The following is a 19,289-nucleotide window of genomic DNA, read 5'->3' on the forward strand; positions in this document are numbered from 1 at the left end:
CAGAATACTCAGGTCTTTGGGCAGCCTTTCCCAACCAGTGTGCCTCCAGATGTTGTTGGACCACAACTCCCAGCAGCCCCAGCTGAGGCTGCTGGGAGTTGTGGTCCAACAACATCTGGAGGCACACCGGTTGGGAAAGGCTGTCTTTGGGGATAGACTCTTTATATCTATCCTGGGTCATTTGTGTGACAGTTGGCCTATTCTGCAGAAGAGCTATGTGTGATGGAGAGTGGGATTGTGACCACCATCTTTGCCCATTGAAAACATATGTTCACTCTCCAGGCCCAGATATACAGTAGGGCCCCACTCATATGGCAGGTTAGGTTCCAGACCCTCGCCAAAAAGCGAAAATCGCAGAAAAGTGGATCAGCTGTAGCACGGGGGTCTGGAACCTAACCCACTAATCGCGCCAGAAGAGGAGGAGATCGGCTGTAGCGCTCTACAGCTGATCTTCCCCTCCTCCAGTGAGATCAGCTGGAGCGTGGGGAGCTCCAGCCCCCCTCCAGCTGATCGCCCCACTGGCGCAGTATTAGTGGAATGCCGAAAAGCGGGACACAGAGAAGCAGGGCCCTACTGTACGTATGTTTGCACAGTGCCTATGCACCAAAAACCCAATACACTCAGCCAACCCAAATAATGTATCAGATTTCCAGATTTTATTAGGGAGATCATGTGTAGTATTTTTCACATGTTGGTCCTATTATTTATTTATTTATTTATTTATTTAATTTGTATCTTGCTTTTCCTCCCAGCAGGAGCCCAGGGCGGCAAACAAGGCACTAAAAACACTTTAAAACATCATAAAAACAAATCTTAAAATACATTAAGACAAAACAGCATTAAAAACATTTTAAAAACTTTTTAAAAAGGGTTAAAAACATTATTAAAAAACATATTAAGCAATTCTTATGGAATTAGTCCTATGGAAATGATGCCCCCATACAGAGGAGTCTAACAAAGGCAGGCATGCGTTACCATAACCTGATTCACACAAGGCAAGCCACGGTTTATTCTGTGAGTTATTAAACCATGGCTTAGGGTGATGTGCATACCCTGCCCAATGTCTTACCTATGGTTACAAACCACAATCTGAAGCAATGGGTTGTTTTAGCTATGGCTCAGCATTATGTGCAAATCTAGCACCCTTCCTTAGCCATGGTTTGTTTTGGCCACCCCACCCAAGATGATCACCAAGTCACAAAGACGTGAGACAAGAACAGCTGGGAAACCATGTAAACAAGCCCTGAAGTATGCACTGCTTTGAGCTAGCAGTAGTTCCCATGTTAAGAGGGGTATGGCGATTGCCATTTTCCTGTAGCTCCATCCCACAACACTCAGTATAACATAAGAGCACTGAGATCACACGGAAGGAGCCAGGAATGTTGTGAGTGCTCTTGCGGAATGTAGTTACAGATGTGCAGCAACCAAACTGCTCCCATCGATATTGTGCCCAATGGCCCATCTAGTTCTCACAGTAGCCAACCAGATGCCTCTGGGAAGCCTGCAAGCAGGACCTGAGCGCAAGAGCACTGCCCCTCCTGTTTCCAGCAACTGATAGCCATTGATAGCCTTATCCTTCATTAATTTGTCTAATCCTCTTTTAAAACCATCCAAGCTGGTGGCCATCATTGCCTCCTGTGGAAGCGAGTTCAATAGTTAATTATGCGCTTGTGAAGAAGTACTTTCTTTTGTTTGTCCTGAACCTGCCAACATTTAGCTTCATTGGATGTCCACAAGTGTTATGAGAGAAAAGCTTTTCTCTATCCATTTTCTCCAAACCATGCATAATTTTATACACTTCTATCATGTCACCTCTTATTCACCTTTTCTAAACTAAAAAGACCCAAATGCTGCAACCTCTACTCATAAGGAGTCACTCCATCCTCTTTATCGTTTTGGTTGCCTTTGTTTGAACCTGTTCTAACTCTACAATATCCCTTTTGAGGAGAGGTGACCAGAACTGTACGCAGTATTCCAAATGCAGCCACACCATAGATATATGTACAGCATTATCATACTGGCAGTTTTATTCTCAATACCTTTCCTAATGATGCCCAGCATGGATTTTGCCTTTTTCACAGCTGCCGCACACTGGGTCGACATCTTCATCAAGCTATCCTCTACAACTCCAAGGTCTCGTTCGTGGTCAAACACTTCGTTCAGATCCCATGACCATATACGTGAAATTAAGATTTTTTGCTCCAACATGCTTCACTTTAGGCTTATTTACATTGTCATCTTTGTGCCCATTCACTCATTTTAGAGGTCATTTTGGGGCTCTTCACAATCCCTTTTTGTTTTAACTGCCCTGAACAATTAAGTGTCACTGGTGAACTTGGCCACCTCACTGCTCACCCCTAACTCTAGAACAAGTTTAAAAGCACAGGTGCTAATACCAATCCTCTGGGGACTCCACTTTCTCCACTTGGGGAACTTCCACTTGTACCCGACCAAGGGCAAGAGAGTTTTTCAAAGCTCGAATTCTCCACATTTTTCAAATCGCACAATTTCCAAGCCTATCTTATAATTGGCTGACTACATCTTTCAGGGCTTGTCCAAACTGACCAGGATAATCCATGTTTTCCATATCCAGTTTGTCATCTGACAGTCCTCACTTTGCCTGTTTTTTGCTCTTTCCCAATATAAAAAATACATACATTCTTTTCGTTTTTTCCAAGCTCCGCCTGTAACACCACCCCCTATCAGCCAATTGGTCCGCAAAATATGATGTATGCTCCTCTCCCCCTTTGCACTGAAGCACAATAACGCGCATGCGCTTGAACGTAAGAGAGTGAAAGTTTGAATTCCCTGATGGTTTGGTAGTAGTGGCTGTAATGGAGTTCCTTGCCGCTCGCCACTCTGGAGCAGGGCTGGCCAGGGGGGTGTCTCCAGGTGCCCCTGACCGTCCAGGGGGATTGTGGGCAGTGCAAGGGATCAGTGCTTGTAATCGCCAGGCGAATCCCCCGTAACCCCTGGGCTCATTCACTGCAGGGCGTTGTGTGGCTTGGCGGCAGGAATGCTGCCCCTGAGGGAAGCAAACAGCCCCCCCGGAGGGGGGCCGCTCTGGGCTCGGGCAGAGAATGCAGGCAAACAACCCTGCGCACTGCTATGTCAATCTGCACTGAAGCACCCAGCACAGGCTTTGCGGTGTTCCCTCTGATAAAAGAAACATGCAAACCACTTATATGCCAATAATTCTTGTATTTTTGTTTGCTTGTATTTGCAATATTTCGCAAAACTGACTCTATGCTTTTCTGCCTTTATGCATATTAAAGTTTCTGGAGATACAGACAGCTGGCAATTCCACTTATTTCTCCAGAAAAGCAAGTAACGATGTGTCATGTCTTCAGTTGGTGCAATGTGCTGCAGGCAGAATGTTAACTGGGGCTGGTTACAGGGACCATACTACCCCCCTGTTAAAAAAGCTCAACTGGTTGCCAGTCTGTTTCCGGACACAATTCAAAGTGCTGGTGATGACCTATAAAGCCCTATATGGCTTGGGTCCAGGCTATTTATCAGACCGTATCTCCCTGTATGAGCCTGCCCAGGCCCTGAGATCCTCAGGAGAGGCCCTTCTCTCAATACCCATATCTTCTCAAGTACGACTAGTGTGAGAGAGCCTTCTCGGTGGCTGCCCCTAGGCTTTGGAATTCCCTTCCTAGGAAGGTAAGAATGACCCCCTCCTTGCAGTCCTTCTGCCGACAAGCAAAGACCTTCTTATTGCAACAAGCCTTTGGAATTGAAGGCTGTTAAGGATAGGGCGTGAAGGGTGCTGCATTGCTAATGTTTACTATATTATTTTTAAACTAGTTTGAACTCTTTTAGCTATATGTGTGTATGGTTTTAATATTGGAAATAGTTTAATCTTATTTTAATGTAGACTTTGTATGTTTTAATTATATGTATTTTTATCTGGAAGCTGCTGTGAGTTCCAGTTTTGGAAAAATGGCAGGGTATAAATAAAGACAATAATAATAATAGTAATAATGTCTAGGAAGGTAGAGCACCAGTCTCTATGGTTCCGGGTGGCCGAGACGCTCTAGCAAACCACTTGTATGCTTATGCCAATAATTCCTGGTGGGTTTTTTTGCTTGTTTAGCGATATTTTGCAAAACCAACTGTATGTATACAAGACACAAGGCTGGTTGCTGCTTTCCCACTTGCCATCAATGGCAGAGGGTAAATGCTGAGCTTTTCTAGAGTGCAGTGCTCAGCGGCGGCTCCCAGCTCCTCCCCATTCTCTCTCTCCCTCTCGCTCTGCCTGCCTCTCGCTCTCTGTAGGCGGCAGCATCAGCGGCGTCAGGGAAGAGCCACCAAGAGAGGCTTCCTAGCAGCTTCCCAACCACTTCGGGCAAAACGTGATGCTCCGTTGCCTTCACCCCCCCTCCTTCTCCCTTTCCTTCCCGTGGCCCTTTGCAAAGCGCCAGGCTCTCGCTTTTCTCCACTGTGTGTGTCTGTCTCCTAGCGAGGAGGAAAGAGCAAAGCGAGCTCCCTGCACCAACCAGCCACACTTGAGTGAGACCAGCCAGGAAAAGGGGGGCTTTACAAACAACCACAATTACAGATCTCACCCGGAGCGGCCGCCCAGTTTGCAGACTGGCTAAAAATTAATGACTGTTGCTGCTTCTGCGCAAATGCACATTTTTGCATCTGTGCAGTAGAAGTTGCAGAGCCCCCCCAACACCACACCATAGCTCTGATTGGTTCAGTTTTCCCAGGCTTTCCCTGGACATTCGCGCACATGCGCAAAAGTGGAAATACATGGTTGGCTGGGAATGAGGGAAGGAGTATGGGGAACCGCCCAAGAAACGCCCACAGCTCTAAAGTCCGCGGTATTGCATCTGAGCGCCTGAAGGTACAGCAGATGATTCCCGATTTTATTTTATTTATTTGTTTGTTTGTTTATTTGTTTATTTTTTATTTTTTTATTTATTTATTATACTTGTATACCGCCCCATAGCTGAAGCTCTCTGGGCGGTTTACAATAACTAAAAACAAATACAATTTAAAATACATCTTTTAAAAAACAATTTAAAACACAACATTTTTTGCGGTAATGCAAATGCGGATTTAACCACGAGAAAATGCGGAAAAACGGGTGACGTCGTATGGACCACCGAAAATTAATGAATACACAAAGCGCACGTTATACAGTCGTCTGGATGAGCCCTCAGACAGTATTGACAACTTAAAATGTAAATGAGATGCAGATTGCATTCCTAGTATCATGACAGCCTGGCAATCAGCTTCAGCCCTGTAGCTCATGTCATGGACCTCACTGCTAGGCACACTGTTGGCCTCAGTGCTAAATCTATGGAAAATATCTTCTGAATCTTTTGCCAGTATCAACAATGATTTATTGGGCTTTTCTTTAAAGGCAAGTGGATGGGGAGTACCCCAAGTAGTTCCTGATTAAAAATAAACAGCCATGTTTACTTTGCCTCCAATTACACTGCAGTTTATCAACAAAATGGAGGGAGAATATGTAGGTGGGATTATTTATGTGAACAAAAGGCAGCTGGAGTTTTTAACTCTCGAATGAAAGATCAATCCTCTTATTGAATGCCACACCCAACTTCGTAAGAAACACAAGCAGTCACAACAGGCTACAATGGCCTCATTCGTACATAACACTAAGCCATGGTTTAACAAAAGAAGAGTTATCCCACATACAACTAAACAGCAGTTTGTTTCAGCAAAGCTTGGTTTGTTTTCCCTCTGTCTACTCTTCACTGCCCATCTGATATCCCAAACACCTTTGCAGCCCCCAGTGCAGACACTGCATCATTGCATCAAAGTTTCCTTTCTACTGGCTGCCTTTACAAAAAGGCAGAGAGATCTCCATGGAGGTTTTTGGCCCTCTATTCCCCCCCCCCGCCCAACAACAAATCATGGCTTGACATCATAGTTTGTTGCCAGAAAACAAGAATGGTTTGTTGCTCAGTCAGCTGGGCTCAGACACTCAGACATACTGTATCTTGACATTGATGTGTGAACACAGCCAATATGTTAACAGGTACCAATGAAGTAGCACATAATCCAAAGAGCATACCTCGAATCCCTTGCAAAGTTATGACTTTCTCAAATTGCACAAAATTGCCCTGCAGGGCACCAAAGTGTCTTAAACTAAAACCTTTTTATCAGTAGTTGTCAACACACCACCTGCAAACGTTCATATTTTAAATGTTCTTGTATAGCCTTACTAAAATCCAAAAGCAAGGTGGTGAGGCAAGCATCTAATAAATGTAATAAGCAGCTCCCCTGGGGAGACGAGGCAGCTGCTGCACCTGACTCTTCCTTCTCTGCCCTTGGACAGTGAAAGAACTGCAGTCCTGGGGGGAAAGTAAAAAGCACACAGGCAGGCAGTAGGGCACCCAACTGCCAGCAGTTGAGGGGGAATGGAGACAGCACAATGACTTAATGCAGTGGTTCTCAAACTTTTTTGGTTCGCGGTGCACTGTAAAACATATAAAACTTTTCTGGCACACTTCAGTACAAAATTAAAAATATATGAATATATTTTAAACTATGAATAAAAATAACTTAAACTATAGAAAACTATTACTTACCCCATACAAATGGGTTACTTCTCATTTTTAAAATATACTTTCATAATATTTGAGGCACACCTAGCCACCTCTTAGGGGCGCACCGTTTGAGAATCACTGACTTAATGAGCAGAACTGGGTATGGAGTGGAAGAGAGAGGCCACCATGCCGTGTGTCCAGGGGGACGTAACCCAGATGTAAATTCTGTGCTACTGTTTTATGTAAACTACCTTGAAGATCCATCTGTATCAAATGTCAGTTCAGAAATAAAATAATTTCCTTTCATCTTTGGATTCCTGCATTGAGCAGGAAGTTAGACTCAATGGCCTTACAGGCCCCTTCCAACTCTACTATTCTATGATTCTAAAGTAAGAGTTCTAACAATTTTACCAAAGTGAACTTCTGTATCTTAAAGAAGTTTGCAGACAAGAATAAACAACTATAGATTATCCATCAATACATGAATAAGGAGAATATTTTTAAAGATTAAAGGTATACAATTGTATAACCACCTGCTTTTGTGTGTGTGTGGGAGAGTATTTATCCAGCCAGCCACCCTCCCAGCAGAAGCCCAGGGCAGCAAACAAAAATACTTTAAAACATCATAAACATAGACTTTAAAATATATTAAAACAAAGCATATTTACAAACATCTTATTTTAAAAAGCTTTAAGAACATCTTAAAAAGCAATTCCAACACAGATGCAGACTGGGATAAGGCTTGTTGAAAGAGGAAGGTCTTCAGTAGGCACTGAAAAGAAAACAGAGATGGCGCCTGTCTAATATTTAAGGGGAGGGAATTCCAAAGGGTCGGTGCTACAACACTAAAGGTCCGCTTCCCATGTTGTGCAGGATGGACCTCCTGATAAGATGGCATCTGCAGGAGGCCTTCACCTGCAAAGCACAGTGACTGACTGAGTAGATAAGGGGTAAAATGATCTTTCATGTATCCTAGTCCCAAGCCAGGCTTTGTACACCAAAACAAGAACCTTGAACTTACCGGTAGTTAATGGGCAGCCAGTGCAATTATTTCAGTAATGGGATGACATGTTGGTGATATCCTGCCCCAGCGAGTACTTGCACCATGCATTTTGTACCAGCTGCAGCTTCCGGACCAACCTCAAGGGCAGCCCCACACAGAGCACATTACAGTAATCCAGCCTGGAGGTTACAAGTTTATGGACAACAGTGGTCAGGCTATCCAGTATCCCAGTACTTGTGGAGGAGTGTCATCAGTATGCCAATGACATACAGCTCTATCTTTCCATTTCATCTGAATCAGGAGAGGCTGTGAAGGTGTTGGAAAGGTGTCTGGGCACAATGATGGGCTGGATGCCACCCAAAAAACTAAGGTTGAATCCTGATAAGACAGAAGTGCTGTTGATTCCTGTGTCTGGGAATCAGGTGTACAACCTCGTCAGGGAGGGGTTGTACTCCCTCTGAAGGAACAGGTTTGTGGTCTGGAGTACTCCTGGATTCCAACTTGTCACTAGAGTCCAAGTGGCTTCTGTGACTAGGAATGCTTTTTAATTTTTTTATTATTTATTTATTACATTTATATCCCACCTTTTCTGCAAGGAGCTCAAGTACATGGTATCCCTCCCTTTCCATTTTATCCTCACAACAACCCTGTGAAGTAGATTAGGCTAAGAGACTGTGACTAGCCCAAGGTCACCCAGAAGTTTCATGGCTGAGTGAGGATTTGAACCCTGGTCTCCCAGGTCCTAGTTGGGCACTCTAACAACTACACCACACTGGCTTTTTTGTGCCGAGTTGAGACTGATTTGCCAGCTACAGCCATTCCTGGATCAGGATAGCCTGGCCTCAATTGTCCATGCTTTGGTGACTTCCCATTTGGACTATTGTAATGTGCTGTATGTGGGATTGCCCTTGAAGATGGTCCGGAGGCTGTAGCTAGTGCAAAATGTGGCTGCTAGACTGGTAAGTGGGGCAGCTGGGACCATGTGTCACAGGTCCTGAAAGCGCTGCACTAGTTGCCAGTGAGCTACCAGGCGCAAGCTGTTAGTACTAGTATATAAAGCCCTAAATGGCTTGGGACCTGTGTGTTTAAAAGCATCATCCCCAGTATCAACCTTCTAAGACCCTATGATCAGCAGGTGAGGCCTTGTTGGTGGAGCCACTACCAACCACGGCCTGGTTGGCACTGACCTGTGACAGGGCCTTTTCGGTGGTGGCTCTGTTTGTGGGAATGCCCTCCCCAGTGAGGCATGCCTGTCTCCATCACTATTGGCTTTCAGGAGGAATTTGAAACATTCCTATGTCCCTAGACATTTGATGGTTGAAGGGGACTGTTCCTGACAACCTGAAGATCACTGATGAAAGAATGTTTTTAAATGTAAATGTTGTTTGGGAAAGATCAAATGCAGCCTAAGAGAATTCTCAGTGTGCATGACCCACATCTTGCATGAAGGGTGTTCTGCCTGATGACCCCCCCCCCCCCAAAAAAAAATCCTGGATCCAGCAATTAAACAGAGCAACAAGATGTTCCAAGAGAGAGGTCAGGATGGTAGATTTTGGGAATTTGCACCATAGCTGGGAGGCTCTGGAATTTTGATTTTTTCTTTGATTTTTACACAATAATTGCTGCCTTTTTATTTAAAATGGTTATTCATCTACAGTCTGCAATTTTTCTTTCGCTTGTGCTAAGTTCCTCTCCGTTTGGAGCCTATGCTAATGACTGGGCTCACATTGATGACATACATGTTTCACAGATGTTTGCTCCCGCATGACAGGCATCCACCCTCCCACAAACAGATATTTGAGCTGAGGACTGCTCTTTTGGTGTGTGGCTGCTGTACAAGCCAAATTTTGCTTGAGGATTTCAGTATTTATTCTCTAAATTTCTACGGGGAAAGAGAAAAGAAAAAAGTTGTATATTTGGAATACTGGAATATTGGCTTGAGCATCTCATAGGCAACAATTTTATTTTAAATTTTATATATTGTCTCTTCAATATCCATACAAAGTGAAAAACCAAAACCAAACAATAATAGAAAACGCACACACGCACACACACACATACATGTCCCATCAGTCCCAGCCAGCACATCACAGCCATTGTCAGGGATGATGGAAGTTGTAGTCCAAAACATCTGGAGGACACCAGTTTTTATTATTATTATTATTATTATTATTATTATTATATCCCGCCCTTCCTCCTGGCAGGAGGTTGGGAAAGGTTGACCTATTACAACAGCTGGCACTACTTGTTCTTCCAGCCTGCGGTGGGTAATCTTTGGCCCTTGAGATGTTGCTGACCTCAATCCCAGGCAGCATGGTGAATGCCCACAGCTGATGGGAGTTCTAGTTTAGCAACATCTCAAGGGCCACAAGTTAGTCACCTCATTTTAACTGTCAACAAAGGACTATAGAAAGCTGCCTTATACTGTATCAGTCTAACCCCAACACTGGCAGCTCTAACTGGCAGCAGCTCCCCAGGGTCTCAGACAGAGGTACTTCTGTCACCTGGTCCTGCAAACTGGAGATGCTGGGAAATGACCCTGGGGATTTTGCACGCGAGCATCTACTCTGCCTCTGAGCTAGGCCGCTCCTCCAGTTGACAAACACCTGTGTAGATAGATGGGCCTTCCCCTTGTTCTGGAGGGCATCAACGTATGAAGCTCCCTGATACAGAAGGTCTGTCTGTATTACCTACTTGTCCAACATTGGCTCTCCAGAAATAACCTTTGGCAACCAGGTGACCTCCACATACTTTACAATTCCTAAACATCTAGAGGAATCAAAGATTTCTTTCTGTCTCAATTTTTTAAAATAGTTTTTGGAACTTGTGAACATGAAGATACAGATAATCTATGGATAGGGTTAGGACAGCAGCATGTAGGCAGCCCAATGTGTCTCCTGTCTGGATCTTGCAAGCATGCCTGTATCTGACACCCACTCTGTATAGCCGCTGCAGCTGCCCATAGAACAGAGAACTTTCTTCTGCTGTTGATATCCAAAATCAACAGTGGGGAAGCTGGTGCCCTCCATAGGTTGTTGGACTTCAACAGCTCCCCCTCCCAACCCCAGCATGACCAATATTCAGGATGATGGGAGCTGCAGTCCAGCAACAACTGGAGAGCACTAGATTCCCCATTGCTGCTCAAAATCGTAACAGGAGGTTCCAAGTTATTCAAAGTTATCCTCATAATTTGCCAGCTACTAGAAATCTTGCAGTCCACACAAATGTCATTTGTTTCATTCCACTCAAAACCCCCAAAAGACATTTGAGGGGAAAATCTTACTTACTAGGAAATCTTCTTCACAGTAGACTTTTCCATTGACATTGTAGAAGGCTTTCCCTCGTAATCTTCTTCCTGTTAAAAATATTGTACCGTCAGAGCCTTAATACTCCACTTAGGAGCTGTTAAAAAAAGGAAAAGAAATGGAGATTGATGACCATTTTGTGTATGATATTGCCTACAGTATTTTAGAAAGAATGCACCAATGTGATGTGCTATTGCAGAGATGAGTTATTCAAGGTTGTTGTTTCAGAGGTACTCACAGGGCACTTGGGCTCCTCTAGCACAGGGGTTCCCAACCATTTTGGGCCCAGGGGCACATGGGTTTTATCTTTCTAAATAAAAAAGATTTATATTTCTAAAAGTGTATTGTTTTGTAGAATTACTTAATAACTTAATGAATAAATAGAATCCCAATCAAATTGGGCTTTTTTCAAAGTTATACTTGACACTTTCCGATGACTGTCCATAGAAACGGTGGGTAAATATTTTATATACTTCAAAAATCTCAGACAAACACTATTACAGTAATACATCAGTTAATAAATCCTCCAGAAAAGAAGCTTCTTTTAACCAAGTATTTTTGGGTGCAGGGGCCTGGGCTTCTTGTCTACTGGATTGCAACTGCTGCAGGCAGCTCTCTCACATGTGGCTGGAGCTTGCCAGGCTGCGCAGGTGCCTCTGCAGTAAACAGTGCTTCAGGTGCCCTTCAGGAAGCACTCTTTACTGCAGATGTGTCTGCTCAAGTGTAGGGGAGGATGAGAGCGAGCGAGAGCAAGAGTGAGAGAGAGCAAGCACAGGGTAGTGGCTGCCCCTTGCCAGCCTACTCAAGTGTACGGAGAGGAGAACTGTGCTCAAAACTTTATTGCTATAGCAAGATCAGGGCCGGCTCCAGGAATGCCGGGGCCCTTGGGCATCAGCTTGCCCTGGGCCCCAGCGTGTGTGTGTGCGCGGGTGCGCCCCCCCCACACCCCCACCTACCTGTCTGCTGTCTTTTACCATTGCCCCTAACGAAGATGGAGGCCACGGTTTCCCTAAGGGGATGACGCCTCCGCCGCCATCTTTGTTGATGGCACACGTGTGTGCTATGCGCGTGCATCTCTGCCATCAACTAAGATGCAGGCAGGGGCTTCAGTACCTTAGAGAAACTGCGGCCGCCATCTTTGTTAAGGGCAATGGTAAAAGACAGCAGACAGGTAAGTGGGGGGGCCACGGATCGCAGAAGGGGAGCTGAGGTGCGGCTGAGGGCCCCCCTGTAGCTCCAGGGGCCATCGGGCCAGTGCCCCACCTGGCTGCCCTTTAGAACTGGCCCTGAGCAAGATGCTACATGGTAAAAGAAAAAAAGGCAAGGCAGGCATCTCTGGATGCATTTTGGAAGAAGCCTTCAAATGGTCTGTATGCAAGGCTTACCTGACTTGGTGGTTTCATTTCAGACATTCATATTGTTAGGTTTGAATAAAAAGTTTGCTGAAATATGTTGAACTGCTCTTCTTTTTTGTGAACCTAACCCTATTATTTCCATTTTATTCCTACCTCTGGTACCAAAGTTTTTGTTAAAGAAATAATGTCCAGGAGCATCTACTTTGTTAACTGAGGTATTACTGGGCTCCTGCTGGGAGGAAGGGCAGGATATAAATCAAATAATAAATAAATTACTGTATAAGCAGCTACAAGGAAACAGTCAACCTGTAGGGGACTTGGACTGGTCTATATTTTCCTTTTCACCTTTCTCAAGCATTGAGGGTGACTTTAGCAATCTGCAAGGCTAACAATTAATACAACATGCAGAGATCTTCCAAGGACTCTAAAATAAAGGCAACTATATATAAATATAAATGTCAGGGCATGCCTAGAACACATGTTCGTTTTTGTATTTGTAATAATAATGTTACTAAATCTTTTTTTTAAATCTCAAGAAAAACAATGTATATTTAGTTATAAACAGAAACAACTGATTGGAGAACTAAAGCCCAAAATACACCCAATACAAAACATGCTAATTCATTACGAAGATTGATTTTTTTAAAATTTATAATTTTTTATTGAGGCACTGGGAAATTTTCCAATTCAAGCATTTCCAGAAATTTCACAACACTGGATTGTACCCAATGTTAGTTCTACTCAGAGTAGACTAATTGAAATTAATGAACATGACTAACTCAGGTCCATTAATTTCAATGGGTCCACTCAGGGAAGGACTTTGTTGGATACAACCCACTGTCAGTCCACATCACTGGAGAAAAGGTCTAAAATCCTCAGCATGACGTTCACAAGATGACCTTAGATTAGTCACCATCTTTCAGCCTAGCCTACTTCACAGGGTTGTTATGATTAAGGGGGTGGGTACAATAAGCCTTTTAAGTAGAGACCTTATCCCATTCTGTGTCTGTGTTGGAATTGCTTTTTAAGATGTTTATTATTATTATTATTATTATTATTATAACAATAAACAACTCATACCCTGCTCTTCCTCCCAGAAGGAGCCCAGGGCGGCATTTTTAAGATGCTTTGTTTTAATATGTTTTAAAGTATTTTGTTTTTAAGATGTTTTAGAGTGCTTTTAGTGTTTTTGTTTGCCGCCCTGGGCTCCTTCTGCGAGGAAGGGTGGGATATAAATTTAATAAATAAATAATATAATAAATAATAAATAACATTTGGGGGAAGGAACCATGTAATTCACCCTGAGCACCTTGGAGGAAGAGTAGATTGCAAATGAAATGTAATGGATAAGAGTCTCCCTAGCAGACCTGTAGGAAGATATGGAAAGAAGATATGGAAAAATGCATCAGGACTGTTTTATGAAATTTATTTATTAAATTTATTAGTCGCCCATCTGGCTGGCAATCCAGCCACTCTGGGCGACGTACAAAATTAAAACATATAGTTACATTAAAATATAAAAATCTAAACCAATAATAATAAAACCTAACCCACCCCAAAAGCCTGTTTGAAGAGCCAGGTCTTCAAGGCCCGGCAAAAGCTCATCATAGAGGGGGCATGGCGGAGATCATCTGGGAGGGAATTCCACAGAGTGGGGGCCACAATTGAAAAATATTTCTAAACGAGTATGTATGATGGAAGCCTGATGTAAATGAGACCATAATTGATTTAAACCATAATTTGCAGCACAATCCCACACAGAAAAAAGGTAACTTACTCTCAGGTAAGTGTATGCAGGATTGCAGACTATTTGAATCTATTATTCAAATTGTCCAGATTTAAAATCTCTTCCCACTCCCTTTCTCAGTAGAAATCATTGTGCTGACTCCTTCCTCAGGCATTTAAAAATAAAAACCAGGCTTTAAAAATAAAAATACTGCAAATGTGCTTTAGTAACAACCAGGGGGAAAGGGCAGGCTGCATCCTTTTCTTTGGGTTGATGGAAGAAGGGGGTGCGGCAATAGACAGCACCCAGTGAATGTCACCACACCAGTAAAAAAAGCCCTCCTACCCACCCAATGCACGTCAGTGTGACCACAGTGAGATAATATGCAATTTTATATTAGATTTTCTTCCCATATCAGATTATTGGTTGCTGTCACCTGGATGAGGAGGATGTGTGGATGACCCCGCCCCCAAATAAAACAAAAGAGACACACATAAGCAGCTTCAAATCTACATTAAACTCCAGTACGGATGAGCCCCATGGCAGCCGGCCAGATGAGAACAGCGACAGGCCAGAGCAAGTAAACAGCTAGATCAAATATAAAAGAATATCTGGTTCGGGCCTGTATTTTGTTAATCTGAGCAGCAAAAGGACTCTGCCTGCAGCTGCTCTGTGCTGCAGACTTACCTCACACACAGTCCTAGAGGTGGCTAAGCCCTGCCCCCCCCAGATGTCATTGGACTACAGTTCCCATCATCCTTTTCTATTGGCTATGCTGGCTGGGGATGATAGGGGGAGTACAACAGCTCCTGAGGGGCTGCAGGTTGGCCACCCCTGCTATCTGCCGACTTTGATCTTGCCATCTCACCCTGGCAGGAGCTGCTCCTGACACAGCCAGGTAGCTGCTGGGCAACAAGCCCACCACTTCTGAGGGTAGCCACTCCAGTGACCCCTACTACACTGTGCTTGAAGCCCATACCTGCGCTGCAAAGCAAAGGCAGCCAAGCGGCCAAAGCTTTGGCTTGTTTTTTTATTTAGACAATTTATAGACCACTTTACTACAATGGTCTCTAAGTGGTGTACCAGGAATGCAATACAATGAAAAGAAAAATAGATTAAAACTACAAAGTCAGAATCCAGAGAGCTCTCCCTTCCCTTGAAGTCTGCCGCTCACCTATGCAATTGCTCCCCAGCCTGAACCTCTTCCAGACGCTGCCCATTTACTCCAACACCCACCACAAGACAAGGAAGATGGAAAAGGAGGAGCTCTTCTTTCCTTCTTGAGGAGGCATGGAAGTGCTAATTTTGATTCCAAGTGCAACAGCTTCCAAAAGCCTTTTGTTGTCATGTTGTACTCTGCAATACTCTGCCAACAATCACAGAAGCCACTGGAATGTGGGCAACATCAAAACTGTTTTCGGGGAGGGAAGGAGGGAGATGGCAGGGCTGGCTTTGGCATCCTTCTCACTCACTTAAAAATGGTTTCTGTTCCAAGGCTCTGCCATGCCCTTCAGCATGCACAGCTTGTACTAGCTTGTTTAGAATCTACACCCGGATGGAGGCCAGAAGCAAGCCTATAGTCATCAGTAAAAAGCAAGCAAGAAAGAGATGGGGGGAGGGGAGAAAGAAAAGACGCACGTAGGAACCCCTCCTCCTTTTATGCACAAAAACCGGCATGCTTCTACTCTGTGCATGAATTAACTTGGAAGAGCCACACGCACCCTGGCTCTTCATTCACAATCAAGAGATAATTCAGACATTCGTCAGCTGCATGGGCTTTAGTAGCAGGAGCAAATTAAACTTCTGATGACATGTGTTAGGACTTGCTTTACCTCCCTCCCTTTGGCATCTTCCCCACTGCTGACATTTAGAAACCCATCTTTGTTTGCTCCTTTCCCCATCATCTCACATTGCTGAAGACGAGGTGCGCCTGGCACCAACGCTGTTATCTTTTCGGCACCAGGTCAAGACTTTCCTCTCTCCCAGGCATTTTTAACAGGATTTGAATAGCACGTTTTTAACTTGCCTATCGGTTTTTATGGGTTTTAATTTGGTATGGTTTTAAATTTGTATACTTGTTTTTAATGTTTTTAATTGTTGTAAACTGCCCAGAGAACTTAGACTATGAGTCGGTATATAAATGCAATAACTAAATAAATAAACAAATATGCCCGCCTTTCCCAAGCTGCAGCCCTCCAGATGTTTTGGACTACAACTCCCTGGCTGAGGCTGTTGGGAGCTGTAGTCCAAAACATCTCGACAGCAGCAGGTTGGCAAAGCCTGGCTTATATGTACAAGCTTTCTGTGCAAGTTTAATCACTGCAGCTGGGTTTCCACAACTGTGATTCTCTTCAAGGTCTTGTGCTAGGGCAGGTAAAGGTTGCCCTGGACATGGTCTGAAGGCACATGAGGCTACTGCTTTGCTGAAACGAAGCAGGTCTGGCTTTGGTAAGTGTCTGGATGGGAGACCATCTGGGAACCACATGTATGCTATCTTGCGTTTCTTCATGAAAGAAAGGCAGAATATAAATATAAGACAATATAAATGTAAAACAATAAAGAGAGTTGGCACTTTGCAGGGGTGTGGCGACAGGAGGGGCAAATGAGGGCACTGCCCCCAAATAATCATTCTACCCCTCCAAATGAAAATTTCCTTCAGTCTCCAAATTTCTAATATTCCAGTAACTTAAAACTTCAGTTGAACTTTTAGAAATACAGTGTAGGCATCCAAAGAGAGGGGCAGGGCAAAGTTACCAAGGGAATGCGAACACACCAAATATTAAGTGTTAAAAGGGTTGAATGAAGTGAACACAAGTCTTGATGGATGGGGGAGGGAGTTGGCAAACTTAACGGTTTGCAACTGGAGGAAGAAAAGGTGGGAAGGACAGTGTTGTTATGCACTGCAGAGCATCCCCTCCTCCCCTGTAGTGCTCAGCCAGCCTCTGTGGGTAGGTGGTGTTATTAGTGCATCTGGTGGGTGTGCCTAGGCTTTTGGGCCTAGACTGTGCAGCAGCCCATCCGGGTCCAGGGCAGGACCTGACAAGAAGCAGAGAGGTGAGTAAGCTGGCTCTCCAAGGCTCAGAAAGCCTGAGACCTTACTAACTTGGCCCAGGCAATGGGGAGCTGGAATATTTTGTGTGTGTCTGGGGGGCATTTCTTCCCTAGGTTGTTAAAAAAAAGTTGAAAAAGATATCCTTTTAATCCTTTGAACCTGGTTCCATTTCAAAACAGTTTTGAAGAGTACAATGTGGCTAGAGCCTTAGTTGCAACAGTTTTAGACCTCCACCCAACTGTGCATATTATCATTATAAATAATTCACCTCATTTAACTTTTCTCATGCGGAAAGCACAAAAGCAGGTTGAACGTCAAGAAGACTAAAGTAACACCAACAGAAGATTTATGGAACTTTAAAGTTGACAATGAGGACATTGAACTTGTCAAGGATTATCAATACCTTGGCACAGTCGTTAACCAAAATGGAAACAATAGCCAAGAAATCAGAAGAAGGATAGGACTGGGGAGGGCAGCTATGAGAGAACTAGAAAAATCCTCAAATGCAAAGATGTGTCACTGAACACTAAAGTCAGGATCATTCAGACCATGGGATTCCTGATCTCTATGTATGGATGTGAAAGTTGGACAGTGAAAAAAGTGGATAAGAGAAAAATCAACTCATTTGATATGTGGTGTTGGAGGAAAGCTTTGCAGATTCCATGTACCGTGAAGAAGACACATAATTGGGTGTTAGAACAAATTAAACCAGAACTATCACTAGAAGCTAAAATGATGAAACCGAGGTTATCATACTTTGGACACATAATGAGAAGACACGATTCACTAGAAAAGACAATAATACTGGGAAAAACAGAAGGGAGTAGAAAAAGAGGAAGGCCAAACAAGCAATGGATTGATTCCATAAAGGAAGCCACAGACACGAACTTGCAAGATCTAAACAGGATAGTTTATAACAGATGCTGTTGGAGGTTGCTAGGCTCGCCGTAAGTCGTAATCAACTTGAAGGCACATAACAATATGTGAAGTTATGTACTACCAAAATAGGGTGTGTGAAATTTGCTGGTAGAGCTATCAGAAGCAATGTTAGCTGGCTGGCCCAGGGCCTTTCCATAAAACAGAGAATGTGTGCTTGTACAGTTGAATCTAGCACTTGTAGTTTGGAGAGACATATAGTTCCTATGTGACATCTTGTCAAGCATTTCCTTATGATAAAGTTATATTTATAGGTATCAATTTATTTATTTTCTAGTATTCCTGGCATGGCAAAGGAGACCAGGGTATTTAGTTTCAAGTGGCAGCTGGACAGCCACCTGCCAATTATGCTTTAATTTGGATTCCTGCATTGAGTACGGGGTTGGGACATGATGATCTTATAGGCCCCTTCCAACTCTACGATTCTATGATTCTCGTTCTGGGAAGCAGCTGCCTCAGGAGAACTGAACTCACAGTTCATGAGCTTACTAAAACATTGTACCTGTACAAGGAAACCTTTCCATGCCTTTACACTGCATGCTGCAGGACTCACCTTTGGTGCATCTACAGCTGTGTGTGAAAATTCATTCTCAACTTTGACACATGGTGTCATTTACATAACTATTTTGCATGTGGAAAACATTGCATTTTAAATTTATTTATTTATTTCTGCGATTTATTTATCGCCCATCTGGCTGGAAACCGAGCCACTCTGAGCGATGTACAAAGTCATAATATATAAGTATCACAACAATTGATTTGCTTTTCTGTAAAATTACAAGTTATAGTTCCTAATTAAAATGAATAAATTAACATTTATTTTTGTCATTACCTTTGAAAACTTCGTTCCCCAGAAACCAAATTTATAGCGTCCGATGCCCAAACCTTCTGCCCCCCAATTTTTGTCTTTGCTATACTCCTTGGGCTTTGCTTCCAGTCCCCTAATCATCCTTGTTGCCATCCTCTGAACCTGAAGTGTAGAGAGCAGAACTGGATGCAGTTCAAGATGAGGCCCAACCACTGCCGAATAGTGAGGAACTATTACTTCACGCAATTTGGAAACTATATTTCTGTTAATGCAGCCTAAAACAGCATTGCTCTTTTTGTACCACATCGCACTGTTGGCTCATATTCAGCTTGTGATCAACAACAATTCCAAGACCCTTCTCGCGTGTAGTATTGATGAGCCAAGTACCCCCCATCTTATAACTGCATTTGGTTTCTTTTTCCTAGGTGTAGAACTTTACACATATCCCACTTAAATTTCATTCTGTTGTTTTCACTCCCAATGCTCCAGCCTATCAAGATCACTTTGAACTTTGTTTCTGTCCTCCAGGGTATTAGCTACCCCTCCCAATGTTGTATCATCTGCAAATCTGATAAGC

The 19,289-nt window shown here is 43.6% G+C and overlaps 1 protein-coding gene across 4 annotated transcripts in view; it reads right to left on the reverse strand.

Moving 5' to 3' along the window:
* The window catches only part of WTIP (WT1 interacting protein), a 147,656-nt gene that overhangs the window by 50,622 nt on the left and 77,745 nt on the right, over window positions 1-19,289 (reverse strand). For 3 of the 4 annotated variants that reach the window (XR_009758874.1, XM_061594585.1, XM_061594584.1), the window contains exon 3: window positions 10,818-10,885. Coding sequence is in view for 3 of the 4 variants with exons in the window: in XM_061594585.1 (XP_061450569.1) it covers window positions 10,818-10,885 (68 nt within the window). In the remaining variant the exon portion in view is untranslated. Of the gene's footprint in view, window positions 1-10,817; window positions 10,886-15,090; window positions 15,192-19,289 lie in introns of those variants that run through there. The other variant, XM_061594587.1, reaches the window with a different exon arrangement.

This window comes from Rhineura floridana, chromosome 13 (assembly GCF_030035675.1).
Source record: "Rhineura floridana isolate rRhiFlo1 chromosome 13, rRhiFlo1.hap2, whole genome shotgun sequence".
Taxonomy (NCBI): Eukaryota; Metazoa; Chordata; class Lepidosauria; order Squamata; family Rhineuridae; genus Rhineura; species Rhineura floridana.